The sequence below is a fragment of the Anabrus simplex genome, chromosome 4 (assembly GCF_040414725.1).
Source record: "Anabrus simplex isolate iqAnaSimp1 chromosome 4, ASM4041472v1, whole genome shotgun sequence".
In the NCBI taxonomy this organism is placed as follows: Eukaryota; Metazoa; Arthropoda; class Insecta; order Orthoptera; family Tettigoniidae; genus Anabrus; species Anabrus simplex.
The window spans coordinates 133,089,810-133,106,211 of NC_090268.1; the positions used below are offsets into that span (position 1 = coordinate 133,089,810).

At 34.7% G+C, this 16,402-nt stretch overlaps 1 protein-coding gene across 1 annotated transcript in view; it reads left to right on the forward strand.

The window, feature by feature from the left end:
- The window catches only part of ERp60 (disulfide-isomerase A3), a 139,691-nt gene that overhangs the window by 24,429 nt on the left and 98,860 nt on the right, over positions 1-16,402 (forward strand). Inside the window, exon 3 of the mRNA XM_067145219.2 lies at positions 2,319-2,439. Within this exon, the coding sequence (XP_067001320.1) occupies positions 2,319-2,439 (121 nt within the window). The remainder of the gene's footprint in view (positions 1-2,318; positions 2,440-16,402) is intronic.

Sequence of the window (16,402 nt, forward strand, 5' to 3'; positions counted from 1 at the left end):
TTGTCGTCCATTTGCTCTTCTTGCTGATGTAGTAGTCATATAATCTTTTTTTTTAAAAAAAAACAATCTAGCTCACTTTTCTTTGTCTTCTCCATTGCCACATTGATCACGTTCTTCTTCTCTAAGTTAGGCCCATATTAACTTCTAAATCATACTCTTGTTCGCCTTTGCTCTGCCTAAATCCATTTCGCGTAACTTGCTTCATACCATTAGGCGACATTTTTTCACATGACCAAAAATGCAATGGCACAAGGGGAAAACAGATCAGCACTGATCACTTTGTCTGCAAACATTTCCGTATGAACAGGAGCTGAATCTTGTTGAAACCTCCCACGTGGTTTTTCTTCTTCCATTAACTGATGTAAGATCAACGTCAAAATGTCATCTTCGTACCTCTCTGCAATTACTGCCGTCTCTAAAATACAGGGTCCGCCAGAAAAATGTATACACTCTTTACGAAACAAAAACTATTTATTGTGTTTTTTTTTTTTTTAATACATTTAAATTTTGATTACACATGTAGTACTGTCTTCAGTTAAACATATGGTTACATGAGATGTTTAAAATATTCACCGTTGGCTGACAGACACAGAGCAGAACGACGAGCGGTCGCTGCAACTACGTCAGTGTATGTTTGAATGGGGATCTCTGGACATGCCGCTGTCATCTCCTGGCGAAGGGCCTCCAGCGTGCGTGGCTTACGTCGATAGGTTTGATTTTTCACAGTTCCCCTCAAGTAAAAGTCCATAGGGGTAAGATCTGGCGACCGTGGGGGAACTCAATGGGCCATCGTCGTCCAATCCAATGTCCCGGCAGAATGTCATCCAGGAAGCTCATACTGCTACATGGTAGTGTGGTGGCGCCCTGTCCTGTTGGTAGAAGACTTCATCATCGCCTCCATAAAGCGCACGTACAGCTGGTAAAATTAATGTGCGTTACATTCCAAGAACACTGGTCCAGTGACAGTACCATCAAAGAAAAAGATTCTTAGTAAAATCCTCGACGACAATCGACACCAGACATTAACCCCTGGTAGATTGACGCTTTTGTCCACATGAACACGCGGATTTTCTGGAGCCCAGTAGACACAGTTATGTCAATTCACTGATCCATTCAGTTTAAACTGGGCTTCATCAGACCACACTTCTTCACAAATTGTTCATCTTGGGTTACCATTTGCTGATACCATTCGCAAAATTGCATTCGACGATGGGATCGTCCTCATTAAGCGCATGCAGTAATCGTAGGATATAAACTTTCTGCTTAGCTGTTTTCAAAATTTGTCGTCCACTTGTACTGCTGTATTGCTAATCCCCACATTGCGTAGCAGACTTTCCAACACGTGAGCAGGATGGTAGCGGTGCGCGTTCTTCCCGTCCTTCCTTTGTGAATATCACAAATCGTTCCATGCGTCTCAAACTTCCCAGTAATGCGTTTTAGGTGTGTTGGGGGTTCTGTTTCAAACTTCCTCCTCCATTTACGTTGCACTTCAACAGCATTATCAAATCTGATAAACCACTTCAGAATGTACTTTCGTTGCTCGAACGTCAAACGTGCTCCAGCCATTTTGGTTTCCCACTATCGTGATGCAAGTGCCGACATTTGTTGAGTGAAAGACCATACTACGACATTTAAAAAAAAAATTATAACAGTTGACAATGTCCATATCCCGATATCGTCTAACAAAGAGTGTGTACATTTTTCTGGCGGACTCTATATATAGGCCCAGTTATTTGTCTTGCACTAATAGCACAACAAATCTCAATCTTCCTGTAATAATGAGGGAATTCATAAACACTATTAGAATTTTCTGCACACCTATAGTAAGAGTTATTACTGTTCACACGACTACTAAGGCGAAACCAGAATTTTTACTTATCAAAATACGTTGTTGCATTGATAACTGTCTCACCATGTTAACAGCTGAGATTCAGACTGGCGAGTCATGCTTGCCAGGTCGAATACGTGCAGACTGCTTGCAAGATCAAGAACTATGTGCGCGCCTCCCATACTACTGCTGCCATAGCCTAGAGTACAAACACCATGCATTTAGGCTGGGTTTATAAGAGAGACCGTGTATTTGTGTTATATTCATAGAATATTTTAAGAATCTAACCAACCATGGACATTGCTTCTTTTTACAACAGGCCCATCCTTTAATCCTTCTTAACGGTCCTTGGTTTCTCATACTCTTTGCTGACCCTGATGCTAGATATTTGAGGTATTTATGGTCAGAAGCTTACGAGGAAATGTTTCAGTTAAAAAAAAAAATTCCTGATTTGAAAGATTCAATAACTATTGCATTCTTTTTATATTAGGTTGACTGTACAGAAGGAGGAAAAGAAACCTGTAACAACTTTGGTGTATCGGGGTATCCAACTCTCAAGATCTTCAGAAATGGCGAACTGTCTTCAGAATATAATGGACCTCGAGATGCAGGTGATAATTTATATTCAGTTTAATTACTTCAATAAATCAAGACTAAAAGGGCCTTGAAAATTATCTTGCAGACAATTTAAGTATGTTTAATATTAAGGTCATCAAGCTCTTTTGTGAATACCCATATTTGTTGCTTGTTAATTGAGATACATTCAGGCCCAATTTCTTCAACTCTATGTTAAATTTTGCTTAACAAATGTTAACTAACAATTGTTATTAATTTAACACTTCGTTTAAAAGTGCCCTGTTTCACGAACATATTTCCAACATTTGTTACGAAACAATTGTTAAAGACAAATTAACACATTTCCGTAAGATTTCTGAACGCGTTTGGCAGTGAGCGTCTTTTGTTTCTTTACATATAGCTCTCCTAGTGGCGTGTTGAAATAGTATTTTGTCGCGCAGACACATGGTTGACATTATTATAGGTTATGGTTAGCGGAGACCGCTAAGAGGTAAACATGTCAAGTAAGAGACAACAACAGCGTTATTATGATGAATGCGAGACAAATGTTATATTTATATTATTCTTGTAGGAGTGCAATCTAAGGCTACTACATCACTGGGAAAATGTGATAATTGATATGTTTTGAATGATTTTCGGGCATTCTTTTATTGCGGGGAAAATAATGTAGTGCCTTGTTAATGCTGCAGTGGCAGCAGGAATTCTTTGTAAAATTCTACACACTCTTTTCTTGCCTTCGTGAACATAGTCGCCTACAATTAGGCCTTTATTTTTACTTTTAAAAAAATACTATTCGTTTGGGACGTCGACCTATGAAGATCTTTTGCCCCTACAATTAGGCCTACATGGAAAGTGTCTCGAGGTCAGATGTCATTACAAACCTCCGCTTCGGACGAAGTGGAGGTGATATAACGCTAAAGGCGAACAAATTTTACTTAAACATGTCAGGTTCGCAACCTAATAACTTCTGAAAAATTGATGAATCCCCGATTCCAATGCAAGGCGTATATAATTAGTTGTGGCATAGTGGTCATCGTACTTGTCTGCGAGCGTCGTAGACGTGAGTTCGAGTCTCGTTTCAGGGAATGTTATTTAAAAATTGGAACAAAAATATTACGCAAATTATAGTACCGGTACACTTTGTTTTCTACCTGGAATTAATATAGGTGTAAACATTCTCACAGTTACTGCTGGATCTCTTTTTCTGTATATATATTAATTTCTTCTTAATCTGTTTATCCTCCAGGGTCGGTTTTCCCCTCGGACTCGGCGAGGGATCCCACCTCTACCGCCTCAAGGGTAGTGTCCTGGAGCTTCAGGCTTTGGGTCGGGGGATACAATTGGGGAAAATGATCGGTACACACACACACACACACCCCAGGCGGCCTCACCTGCTATGTTGAACAGGGGCCTTGTGGAGGGATGGGAAGATTGGATGGGACAGGGAAGGAAGCGGCTCTGGCCTTAAGTTAGGTACCATCCCGGCATTTGCCTGGAGGAGAACTGGGAAACCACGGAAAACCACATCGAGGATGGTTGAAGTGGGATTCGAACCCTCCTCTACTCAGTTGACCTCCCGAGGCTGAGTGGACCCCGTTCCAGCCCTCATACAACTTTTCAAATTTCGTGGCAGAACCAGGAATCGAACCCGGACCTCCGGAGGTGGCAGCTAATCACGCTAACCACTACACCATAGAGGCGGATATATTAATTTGAGGTAGGAAATAAAGTTCCACTGCAATTTGATCATTACTTTTATTCGCATTTTTACCTTCACATTCCCTGAAATAATAATTAAATTTGTATTTTTATAAAAGTACACTAACGCGGGACTCGAACTCTCGTCGTCGCGGTTCGTAGACAAGTACGATGACCACTCGGCCACTGCTACACTTGACTGTTTTGCAACTTTTCAAGTATATACGCAGTGCTTTACAAACGGGAATTCATAATTTTTTCGGAAATTATTAGGTTGCGGACCTAACAGGTTAAAGTTAAATGTGTTCGCATTTTAGTGTTCTATCCCCTCCACGTGGTCCGAAGCGGATCCTGCCTCATGACATTTGTCCACATTTTTTTTCGAAAATGAAACTCTACGGTATTGACCCAAACCCTTCTACACGTATTACTGTTGAGTTTCCCCCAACAGGTACATTAAGATAGTTGAAATCAATTGGATGCAGGGTCTGACGCTGGAGAGATTGGTAAGTTGCAATCTGTTGGAAACTCTAACCTATTTTCTATATCGTCTAGTACCTTGTTCATTATGGCTTTGGTAATTAGAATCTTTCTTCTGACAACTCTAAAAGGTCATTATTTCTTAGTATGGGTCGTTCTTTGCCTTCTTCAGTTTATATATAGTCCTCATACAGCAGTAAAGCTTCAAACTTATGTCTTCTACATGCCTCCATTTTGAAATTTTAGCAACTGTTAAGAGGTTTAACACAGGGGTGCTGCTAGGTTAATTTAACACAAGTATTAACAATTGTTACAGCTAACAATTCTTGATGAGACGACCATTTTGTTAAATTGTGTATTAAGTCTCCTTAACAACAGTGTTAACAGTTAACATTCGTTGAAGAAACCGGGCCTCAACAGTAGGAATAGGTAAACTGCACCATTGTGAGATGATTGAATCCTGGCACTCACAGCTGTTACACTAAGCTCTTATATTCCCACTGAAGGATACTGTTTGGATAGTGTTCTATTTCAAGTCCTGTATTACCGTTTACATTTATCACCTGAATTCAGTTGTACACTTTGCTTTGGATGTTATTGTGTTGTGTATTACGAGAAAAGCATGAAATACACATATCTTTCACAACAAAAATGTGATGCTTCCAGACCAAGAAATTTTTAAATACCATATACAGTCAAAACTGGTTAGGACATTTTTGTGGGGACCGAAAAAATAACGCTGTGAAGGAGTGTGCTAAAAAATGAAAAACAATTTCACTGTAAAATTTAAGGTTAGGTGTGAATGTAAAAATAATTACGATGAAAACAAAAGTAAACTCTTTCAAGATTAAAATTATTGCGGTGTGTTTAATTCATGTAGAATTTTACCACTAAAAATATATATTTGAATTGAAAAGGTGGACACAATAATTTTAATCTTGAAAGAGTTTACTTATGGTATCTTCAATACGGAACGAAATAAGATTAGTTACTTGTAACTTGATAGCCAACCAGGCAAATCATTGTTTAAACAGATATTTGAATCTTAAGGTCAAAATAGGCAATTTAACAAAAGATATAGCTTATTTAAAACAATGTCTGGAACAAGGGTTTAACCAATACGAATAGAATTCAGAACAAGGTCGAGATTTGGATAAGAAATGAAATTAAAGCAGCCTACGAATAGAAAGTCCTCTTAAATTTACAATTATATAAGGTTCATTTATTTTTGGCCCAAATGTTGTCTCTGTTGGAATGGAATTCATTCCAACTACATGTGGATAGTTTTAATTCATGACCTTAAGATTAATATAGGCTGATGTCCCTAACTGGTGTGTTTAATTCATGTAGAATTTAATCACTAAAAATATGTTTGTATTGAAAAGGTGGATTTTTTTTTTTTTTTACATAAAAACAATGTATATACAATTCTCCACCTAATCAATACGAATTTATTTTACATTACAAATATTCAAGACTAGTTTCGACCCCTATGGGGTCATCCTCAGTTGACATGCATTGTAAATTGTTCATAAAAACATCACGTATAGTGGTAAAAGTTAGACTAGTTTAGGCTGATCATTAATGTTTGGTATGTCTAGTACATGACTAGTGTGCATTGTTCATAAAGACATATATTACCCTACTGCTACTACTATCCAATTTTAAGTTATATAGTATGGAACACAGATATGTTTGTGTAACTCAACAGTGACAAGTTCAAATATTTACAGAATTGGCTGTTGATTAGTCACATGATATTACAGAACACAGGCTTGAACATTTTTGATTTAAGTGTCAGTGCAACATCTTGCTTTTATACATACTAGAAGCTAAATTCATTTTGTAAAGTCATTACATTCTGATTGGAACTTAGTATGAGGTTAAAGTTGAATAAAAAATATATGCTAATGTGGACATTAAAATATTGTTAAAATGGGCATATAATCAAAAACAATGGTATGTATGCCACACATGTCTAGTATAAAAACTCATTACATTGATGCTGTTAGTGTGCAGTACAGCATATACACTGATTTGGCATAAATGGATTTGTATATATATTGTTCCAACAAAGTGGATCCATAAAAATATAAGATGTATAGGTAATTAATATTATAATGATCCACTGCAAATTAGGTAATGCTGTTGTTTATCTGAAGATCTATTGGCAGCTACAGATATTAAAGTTATTAAAAATGTTAATGGAACATGTTTTCTTCCGTAGACGCGATGTTTAAGATTGGTGGCATTAGTCAAATATGATGAAAGTTATGCGTCTTGGTGCACGTTGGTTAGTTCTGGAAGCTTGTATGTAATGAGAAACCAAGGTGGAGTGTCTGGAAATAGAAATAAAAGTGTGATAATGTTGTGGATAGAAAGTGTGATAGTGAAACGTATGTCGTTTACTTACGTAAAGTGCTGGAGCCGTGCGTTCTTAGTAGCTGCCTGTTGGGATCTGGTGCGCGTAGCTCTGAGATTGTAGTTAGCGGCGGTGGAGGGGAGGTTTGGGGGGATAGGTGGAGTGTTAGTAATAGGAGTGGGGTTGGAGGGGGGAGGGTTTTGAGGCGGTTGATTTGAACATATCGATTTTTGCTTGTTTATTCTTTTGATATAGAAATCTTTTAATAAGGGAATTACTGCATGAAAAAGGATGTTATTTCTGTCTATACTTTCATTTAGGTTGGAGTTTGGATTCACATATTTGTCTAAATTTATGTAAAATTCTTCTATTATACTGAGTAAGGGACTTTTTGGGTTCATGTTAAGGATTTGCATGTCGTTCTTAATGTCTGTGAAATTATGTTTTTGATCGTCAATATGCTGACCCATAGCCGAAAAATGTCTGTGCTTGACGGCGTTTACATGTTCATTATATCGTATTAAAAAACTTCTACCGGTAAGTCCTATATAGCTGGCTTGGCAGTCGTTACATTTTAGGCGATAGACTCCTGAATGATTGTATTTATTCGTGTTATTAACTAATTTGGAATTGTATAGTATGTTGGTGTTGTTGCGTGCCGTTTTATATGCTATTTTTAGGCCTTGTTTTTTGAAGATGTTTGTTATGGGATGTATATGGTTATTGTTATAAGTAAACAGTGCATATTCTTTTTTATTTTTAGTGATTCTAGTTAGCTTGGTTTTAGGTTGGTTTTTGACTTTATTGATGATCCGGTTTATCATTTCTCTTTTGTATCCATTTTGTTTTGCTATTTCATGGATTGTGTTTAGTTCTTTATTTAGATTTTCTTTTGAAAGTGGAATGTTGTATGCTCTATGAATCATACTATAGTATGCAGCTCTTTTATGGGCATGTGGGTGGGTGGAGTCTATCTTTATTGTATTTGATGTATGGGTAGGTTTCCTATATATATTGTATGTTAGGTGGTTGTTATGTCTGGTTATGGATATATCAAGGTAGTTTATGGTGTTGTTGTGTTCAGTGTCCATGGTAAATTTAATATGGGGATCTATTTTATTTAGTTGTTCTAGGATTATGTTTTCATTAGTATGTCTGTTGTCCATGATTATAAATGCATCATCGACAAACCTGCACCAATAGATTATATTTTCTATTTTTTTAATTTCTTGATGTTCTAAGTGATCCATATATATATCAGCTATTATGCCTGATATTGGTGATCCCATAGGTAATCCTTTTTGTTGATAAATAGTGTCATGGAACTTGAAATAGTTGTTATTGATAGCAAATTGTAGAAGTTTAATAAATTCATCTATTTCCAATTTGCTTAGCTTACTATGGTTATAAAGGTTGGATTCTATGATAGTGATAGTTTTTTGTGTGGGTATATTAGGATACATGTTTGTTATATCATATGTAGCTAGCTTGTAAAAATGTTCTATTCTAATATTCTTAGTAATGTTGCAGAAATCTATTGAGTTTTTTATGGTTTTGTTTGCTTGAAAAACATAATGTTTTTTGAGGAATTTTTGTATGTATTTGGATAATTTATAAATAGGGCTTGGTCTATAATTTATTATGGGTCTCATAGGAATGTTGTTTTTATGGATCTTAGGATAAGCTTTAGCTGTAGGTATCCCTGGATTCATAGTGGTTAATTTTGCAGTTTCCTGTTCGTTCATAAGAAAATTGGTGTTTTTTAGGAGAATTTTTAAGTTTTTCTGGATACTGTTAGTGGGATCTTTAGTCTTAATTTGAAAGGTTTCATCTTGAAAGCAGGTTTTTGTTTTTGTTATATATTCCTCTTTATCCATAATAACTGTAGTGTTTCCTTTATCTGCCTTTGTTACTATTAGGTTATTTTGCTGTATTTTATTTTTGAGTACCTTAATTTGTGTTTGGTTTGTGATATCTTGATTCTGAGGTTTTTGAGTGATCTTATCAACATATTGTGGTAGTGTTTTTTTGATTTCATATCTAATTTCATTTTGTTTTTCTTGGGGTATTTTATTTAGGGCATCTTCTGTTTCAGTAATAATGGTGGCTATGTTTTCAAATACTGAATTGTTTTTCCAGTTATGTTTTGGTCCCTTGCTCAGTATAATTGTTTCTTTTTCATTGAATGTTGTGTTAGTTAGGTTTTGGAGTGGGGGATGGAAAATATGTTGGTTGTTATCAGTAGAAACAGTAATATGTTGTCTATGTTGTGTATGGTTGGTTTGGTTTAGTGATGTCTTGAGTGCGTTAAGTTTCTTGTTTAAGGTATTCTGCTTCTGTATGGCTATGTTTTCTATCTTTTCGTTAGTTATTTGTTGGAAATTGCTCCAGTATGTGTGTGGTAGCTCATGTGAGGCTTTAAGGTGCGCTTCATACATTTGTGTGTTTAGGTGTTGTTTTTTCCTATACATGAATTTAATTTCTTCTTTCAGCCATATTCGATTGGTTTTGTTTTGGGTATTTTGGGTTTGATATGTGCTTCTATGTTTATTATTATATTTCCTAAGAAATTTAGGAGTTAGATTATTAAGTAGGCATTGTTTTAAGAAAGTGATGTTTTTGACAATATTTGTGATCTTAATCTTCAGATTTTGATATCTGTGTGCTATTCTTCTTGCCTGGTTGGCTTTTCCACTATTGTTTATAAGTTTCATTTCCGTATTGATGGATATTACTTTACATAAAAACAATGTATATACAATTCTCCACCTAATCAATACGAATTTATTTTACATTACAAATATTCAAGACTAGTTTCGACCCCTATGGGGTCATCCTCAGTTGACATGCATTGTAAATTGTTCATAAAAACATCACGTATAGTGGTAAAAGTTAGACTAGTTTAGGCTGATCATTAATGTTTGGTATGTCTAGTACATGACTAGTGTGCATTGTTCATAAAGACATATATTACCCTACTGCTACTACTATCCAATTTTAAGTTATATAGTATGGAACACAGATATGTTTGTGTAACTCAACAGTGACAAGTTCAAATATTTACAGAATTGGCTGTTGATTAGTCACATGATATTACAGAACACAGGCTTGAACATTTTTGATTTAAGTGTCAGTGCAACATCTTGCTTTTATACATACTAGAAGCTAAATTCATTTTGTAAAGTCATTACATTCTGATTGGAACTTAGTATGAGGTTAAAGTTGAATAAAAAATATATGCTAATGTGGACATTAAAATATTGTTAAAATGGGCATAAAAGAGCTGCATACTATAGTATGATTCATAGAGCATACAACATTCCACTTTCAAAAGAAAATCTAAATAAAGAACTAAACACAATCCATGAAATAGCAAAACAAAATGGATACAAAAGAGAAATGATAAACCGGATCATCAATAAAGTCAAAAACCAACCTAAAACCAAGCTAACTAGAATCACTAAAAATAAAAAAGAATATGCACTGTTTACTTATAACAATAACCATACACATCCCATAACAAACATCTTCAAAAAACAAGGCCTAAAAATAGCATATAAAACGGCACGCAACAACACCAACATACTATACAATTCCAAATTAGTTAATAACACGAATAAATACAATCATTCAGGAGTCTATCGCCTAAAATGTAACGACTGCCAAGCCAGCTATATAGGACTTACCGGTAGAAGTTTTTTAATACGATATAATGAACATGTAAACGCCGTCAAGCACAGACATTTTTCGGCTATGGGTCAGCATATTGACGATCAAAAACATAATTTCACAGGCATTAAGAACGACATGCAAATCCTTAACATGAACCCAAAAAGTCCCTTACTCAGTATAATAGAAGAATTTTACATAAATTTAGACAAATATGTGAATCCAAACTCCAACCTAAATGAAAGTATAGACAGAAATAACATCCTTTTTCATGCAGTAATTCCCTTATTAAAAGATTTCTATATCAAAAGAATAAACAAGCAAAAATCGATATGTTCAAATCAACCGCCTCAAAACCCTCCCCCCTCCAACCCCACTCCTATTACTAACACTCCACCTATCCCCCCAAACCTCCCCTCCACCGCCGCTAACTACAATCTCAGAGCTACGCGCACCAGATCCCAACAGGCAGCTACTAAGAACGCACGGCTCCAGCACTTTACGTAAGTAAACGACATACGTTTCACTATCACACTTTCTATCCACAACATTATCACACTTTTATTTCTATTTCCAGACACTCCACCTTGGTTTCTCATTACATACAAGCTTCCAGAACTAACCAACGTGCACCAAGACGCATAACTTTCATCATATTTGACTAATGCCACCAATCTTAAACATCGCGTCTACGGAAGAAAACATGTTCCATTAACATTTTTAATAACTTTAATATCTGTAGCTGCCAATAGATCTTCAGATAAACAACAGCATTACCTAATTTGCAGTGGATCATTATAATATTAATTACCTATACATCTTATATTTTTATGGATCCACTTTGTTGGAACAATATATATACAAATCCATTTATGCCAAATCAGTGTATATGCTGTACTGCACACTAACAGCATCAATGTAATGAGTTTTTATACTAGACATGTGTGGCATACATACCATTGTTTTTGATTATATGCCCATTTTAACAATATTTTAATGTCCACATTAGCATATATTTTTTATTCAACTTTAACCTCATACTAAGTTCCAATCAGAATGTAATGACTTTACAAAATGAATTTAGCTTCTAGTATGTATAAAAGCAAGATGTTGCACTGACACTTAAATCAAAAATGTTCAAGCCTGTGTTCTGTAATATCATGTGACTAATCAACAGCCAATTCTGTAAATATTTGAACTTGTCACTGTTGAGTTACACAAACATATCTGTGTTCCATACTATATAACTTAAAATTGGATAGTAGTAGCAGTAGGGTAATATATGTCTTTATGAACAATGCACACTAGTCATGTACTAGACATACCAAACATTAATGATCAGCCTAAACTAGTCTAACTTTTACCACTATACGTGATGTTTTTATGAACAATTTACAATGCATGTCAACTGAGGATGACCCCATAGGGGTCGAAACTAGTCTTGAATATTTGTAATGTAAAATAAATTCGTATTGATTAGGTGGAGAATTGTATATACATTGTTTTTATGTAAAGTAATATCCATCAATACGGAAATGAAACTTATAAACAATAGTGGAAAAGCCAACCAGGCAAGAAGAATAGCACACAGATATCAAAATCTGAAGATTAAGATCACAAATATTGTCAAAAACATCACTTTCTTAAAACAATGCCTACTTAATAATCTAACTCCTAAATTTCTTAGGAAATATAATAATAAACATAGAAGCACATATCAAACCCAAAATACCCAAAACAAAACCAATCGAATATGGCTGAAAGAAGAAATTAAATTCATGTATAGGAAAAAACAACACCTAAACACACAAATGTATGAAGCGCACCTTAAAGCCTCACATGAGCTACCACACACATACTGGAGCAATTTCCAACAAATAACTAACGAAAAGATAGAAAACATAGCCATACAGAAGCAGAATACCTTAAACAAGAAACTTAACGCACTCAAGACATCACTAAACCAAACCAACCATACACAACATAGACAACATATTACTGTTTCTACTGATAACAACCAACATATTTTCCATCCCCCACTCCAAAACCTAACTAACACAACATTCAATGAAAAAGAAACAATTATACTGAGCAAGGGACCAAAACATAACTGGAAAAACAATTCAGTATTTGAAAACATAGCCACCATTATTACTGAAACAGAAGATGCCCTAAATAAAATACCCCAAGAAAAACAAAATGAAATTAGATATGAAATCAAAAAAACACTACCACAATATGTTGATAAGATCACTCAAAAACCTCAGAATCAAGATATCACAAACCAAACACAAATTAAGGTACTCAAAAATAAAATACAGCAAAATAACCTAATAGTAACAAAGGCAGATAAAGGAAACACTACAGTTATTATGGATAAAGAGGAATATATAACAAAAACAAAAACCTGCTTTCAAGATGAAACCTTTCAAATTAAGACTAAAGATCCCACTAACAGTATCCAGAAAAACTTAAAAATTCTCCTAAAAAACACCAATTTTCTTATGAACGAACAGGAAACTGCAAAATTAACCACTATGAATCCAGGGATACCTACAGCTAAAGCTTATCCTAAGATCCATAAAAACAACATTCCTATGAGACCCATAATAAATTATAGACCAAGCCCTATTTATAAATTATCCAAATACATACAAAAATTCCTCAAAAAACATTGTTTTTCAAGCAAACAAAACCATAAAAAACTCAATAGATTTCTGCAACATTACTAAGAATATTAGAATAGAACATTTTTACAAGCTAGCTACATATGATATAACAAACATGTATCCTAATATACCCACACAAAAAACTATCACTATCATAGAATCCAACCTTTATAACCATAGTAAGCTAAGCAAATTGGAAATAGATGAATTTATTAAACTTCTACAATTTGCTATCAATAACAACTATTTCAAGTTCCATGACACTATTTATCAACAAAAAGGATTACCTATGGGATCACCAATATCAGGCATAATAGCTGATATATATATGGATCACTTAGAACATCAAGAAATTAAAAAAATAGAAAATATAATCTATTGGTGCAGGTTTGTCGATGATGCATTTATAATCATGGACAACAGACATACTAATGAAAACATAATCCTAGAACAACTAAATAAAATAGATCCCCATATTAAATTTACCATGGACACTGAACACAACAACACCATAAACTACCTTGATATATCCATAACCAGACATAACAACCACCTAACATACAATATATATAGGAAACCTACCCATACATCAAATACAATAAAGATAGACTCCACCCACCCACATGCCCATAAAAGAGCTGCATACTATAGTATGATTCATAGAGCATACAACATTCCACTTTCAAAAGAAAATCTAAATAAAGAACTAAACACAATCCATGAAATAGCAAAACAAAATGGATACAAAAGAGAAATGATAAACCGGATCATCAATAAAGTCAAAAACCAACCTAAAACCAAGCTAACTAGAATCACTAAAAATAAAAAAGAATATGCACTGTTTACTTATAACAATAACCATATACATCCCATAACAAACATCTTCAAAAAACAAGGCCTAAAAATAGCATATAAAACGGCACGCAACAACACCAACATACTATACAATTCCAAATTAGTTAATAACACGAATAAATACAATCATTCAGGAGTCTATCGCCTAAAATGTAACGACTGCCAAGCCAGCTATATAGGACTTACCGGTAGAAGTTTTTTAATACGATATAATGAACATGTAAACGCCGTCAAGCACAGACATTTTTCGGCTATGGGTCAGCATATTGACGATCAAAAACATAATTTCACAGACATTAAGAACGACATGCAAATCCTTAACATGAACCCAAAAAGTCCCTTACTCAGTATAATAGAAGAATTTTACATAAATTTAGACAAATATGTGAATCCAAACTCCAACCTAAATGAAAGTATAGACAGAAATAACATCCTTTTTCATGCAGTAATTCCCTTATTAAAAGATTTCTATATCAAAAGAATAAACAAGCAAAAATCGATATGTTCAAATCAACCGCCTCAAAACCCTCCCCCCTCCAACCCCACTCCTATTACTAACACTCCACCTATCCCCCCAAACCTCCCCTCCACCGCCGCTAACTACAATCTCAGAGCTACGCGCACCAGATCCCAACAGGCAGCTACTAAGAACGCACGGCTCCAGCACTTTACGTAAGTAAACGACATACGTTTCACTATCACACTTTCTATCCACAACATTATCACACTTTTATTTCTATTTCCAGACACTCCACCTTGGTTTCTCATTACATACAAGCTTCCAGAACTAACCAACGTGCACCAAGACGCATAACTTTCATCATATTTGACTAATGCCACCAATCTTAAACATCGCGTCTACGGAAGAAAACATGTTCCATTAACATTTTTAATAACTTTAATATCTGTAGCTGCCAATAGATCTTCAGATAAACAACAGCATTACCTAATTTGCAGTGGATCATTATAATATTAATTACCTATACATCTTATATTTTTATGGATCCACTTTGTTGGAACAATATATATACAAATCCATTTATGCCAAATCAGTGTATATGCTGTACTGCACACTAACAGCATCAATGTAATGAGTTTTTATACTAGACATGTGTGGCATACATACCATTGTTTTTGATTATATGCCCATTTTAACAATATTTTAATGTCCACATTAGCATATATTTTTTATTCAACTTTAACCTCATACTAAGTTCCAATCAGAATGTAATGACTTTACAAAATGAATTTAGCTTCTAGTATGTATAAAAGCAAGATGTTGCACTGACACTTAAATCAAAAATGTTCAAGCCTGTGTTCTGTAATATCATGTGACTAATCAACAGCCAATTCTGTAAATATTTGAACTTGTCACTGTTGAGTTACACAAACATATCTGTGTTCCATACTATATAACTTAAAATTGGATAGTAGTAGCAGTAGGGTAATATATGTCTTTATGAACAATGCACACTAGTCATGTACTAGACATACCAAACATTAATGATCAGCCTAAACTAGTCTAACTTTTACCACTATACGTGATGTTTTTATGAACAATTTACAATGCATGTCAACTGAGGATGACCCCATAGGGGTCGAAACTAGTCTTGAATATTTGTAATGTAAAATAAATTCGTATTGATTAGGTGGAGAATTGTATATACATTGTTTTTATGTAAAGTAATATCCATCAATACGGAAATGAAACTTATAAACAATAGTGGAAAAGCCAACCAGGCAAGAAGAATAGCACACAGATATCAAAATCTGAAGATTAAGATCACAAATATTGTCAAAAACATCACTTTCTTAAAACAATGCCTACTTAATAATCTAACTCCTAAATTTCTTAGGAAATATAATAATAAACATAGAAGCACATATCAAACCCAAAATACCCAAAACAAAACCAATCGAATATGGCTGAAAGAAGAAATTAAATTCATGTATAGGAAAAAACAACACCTAAACACACAAATGTATGAAGCGCACCTTAAAGCCTCACATGAGCTACCACACACATACTGGAGCAATTTCCAACAAATAACTAACGAAAAGATAGAAAACATAGCCATACAGAAGCAGAATACCTTAAACAAGAAACTTAACGCACTCAAGACATCACTAAACCAAACCAACCATACACAACATAGACAACATATTACTGTTTCTACTGATAACAACCAACATATTTTCCATCCCCCACTCCAAAACCTAACTAACACAACATTCAATGAAAAAGAAACAATTATACTGAGCAAG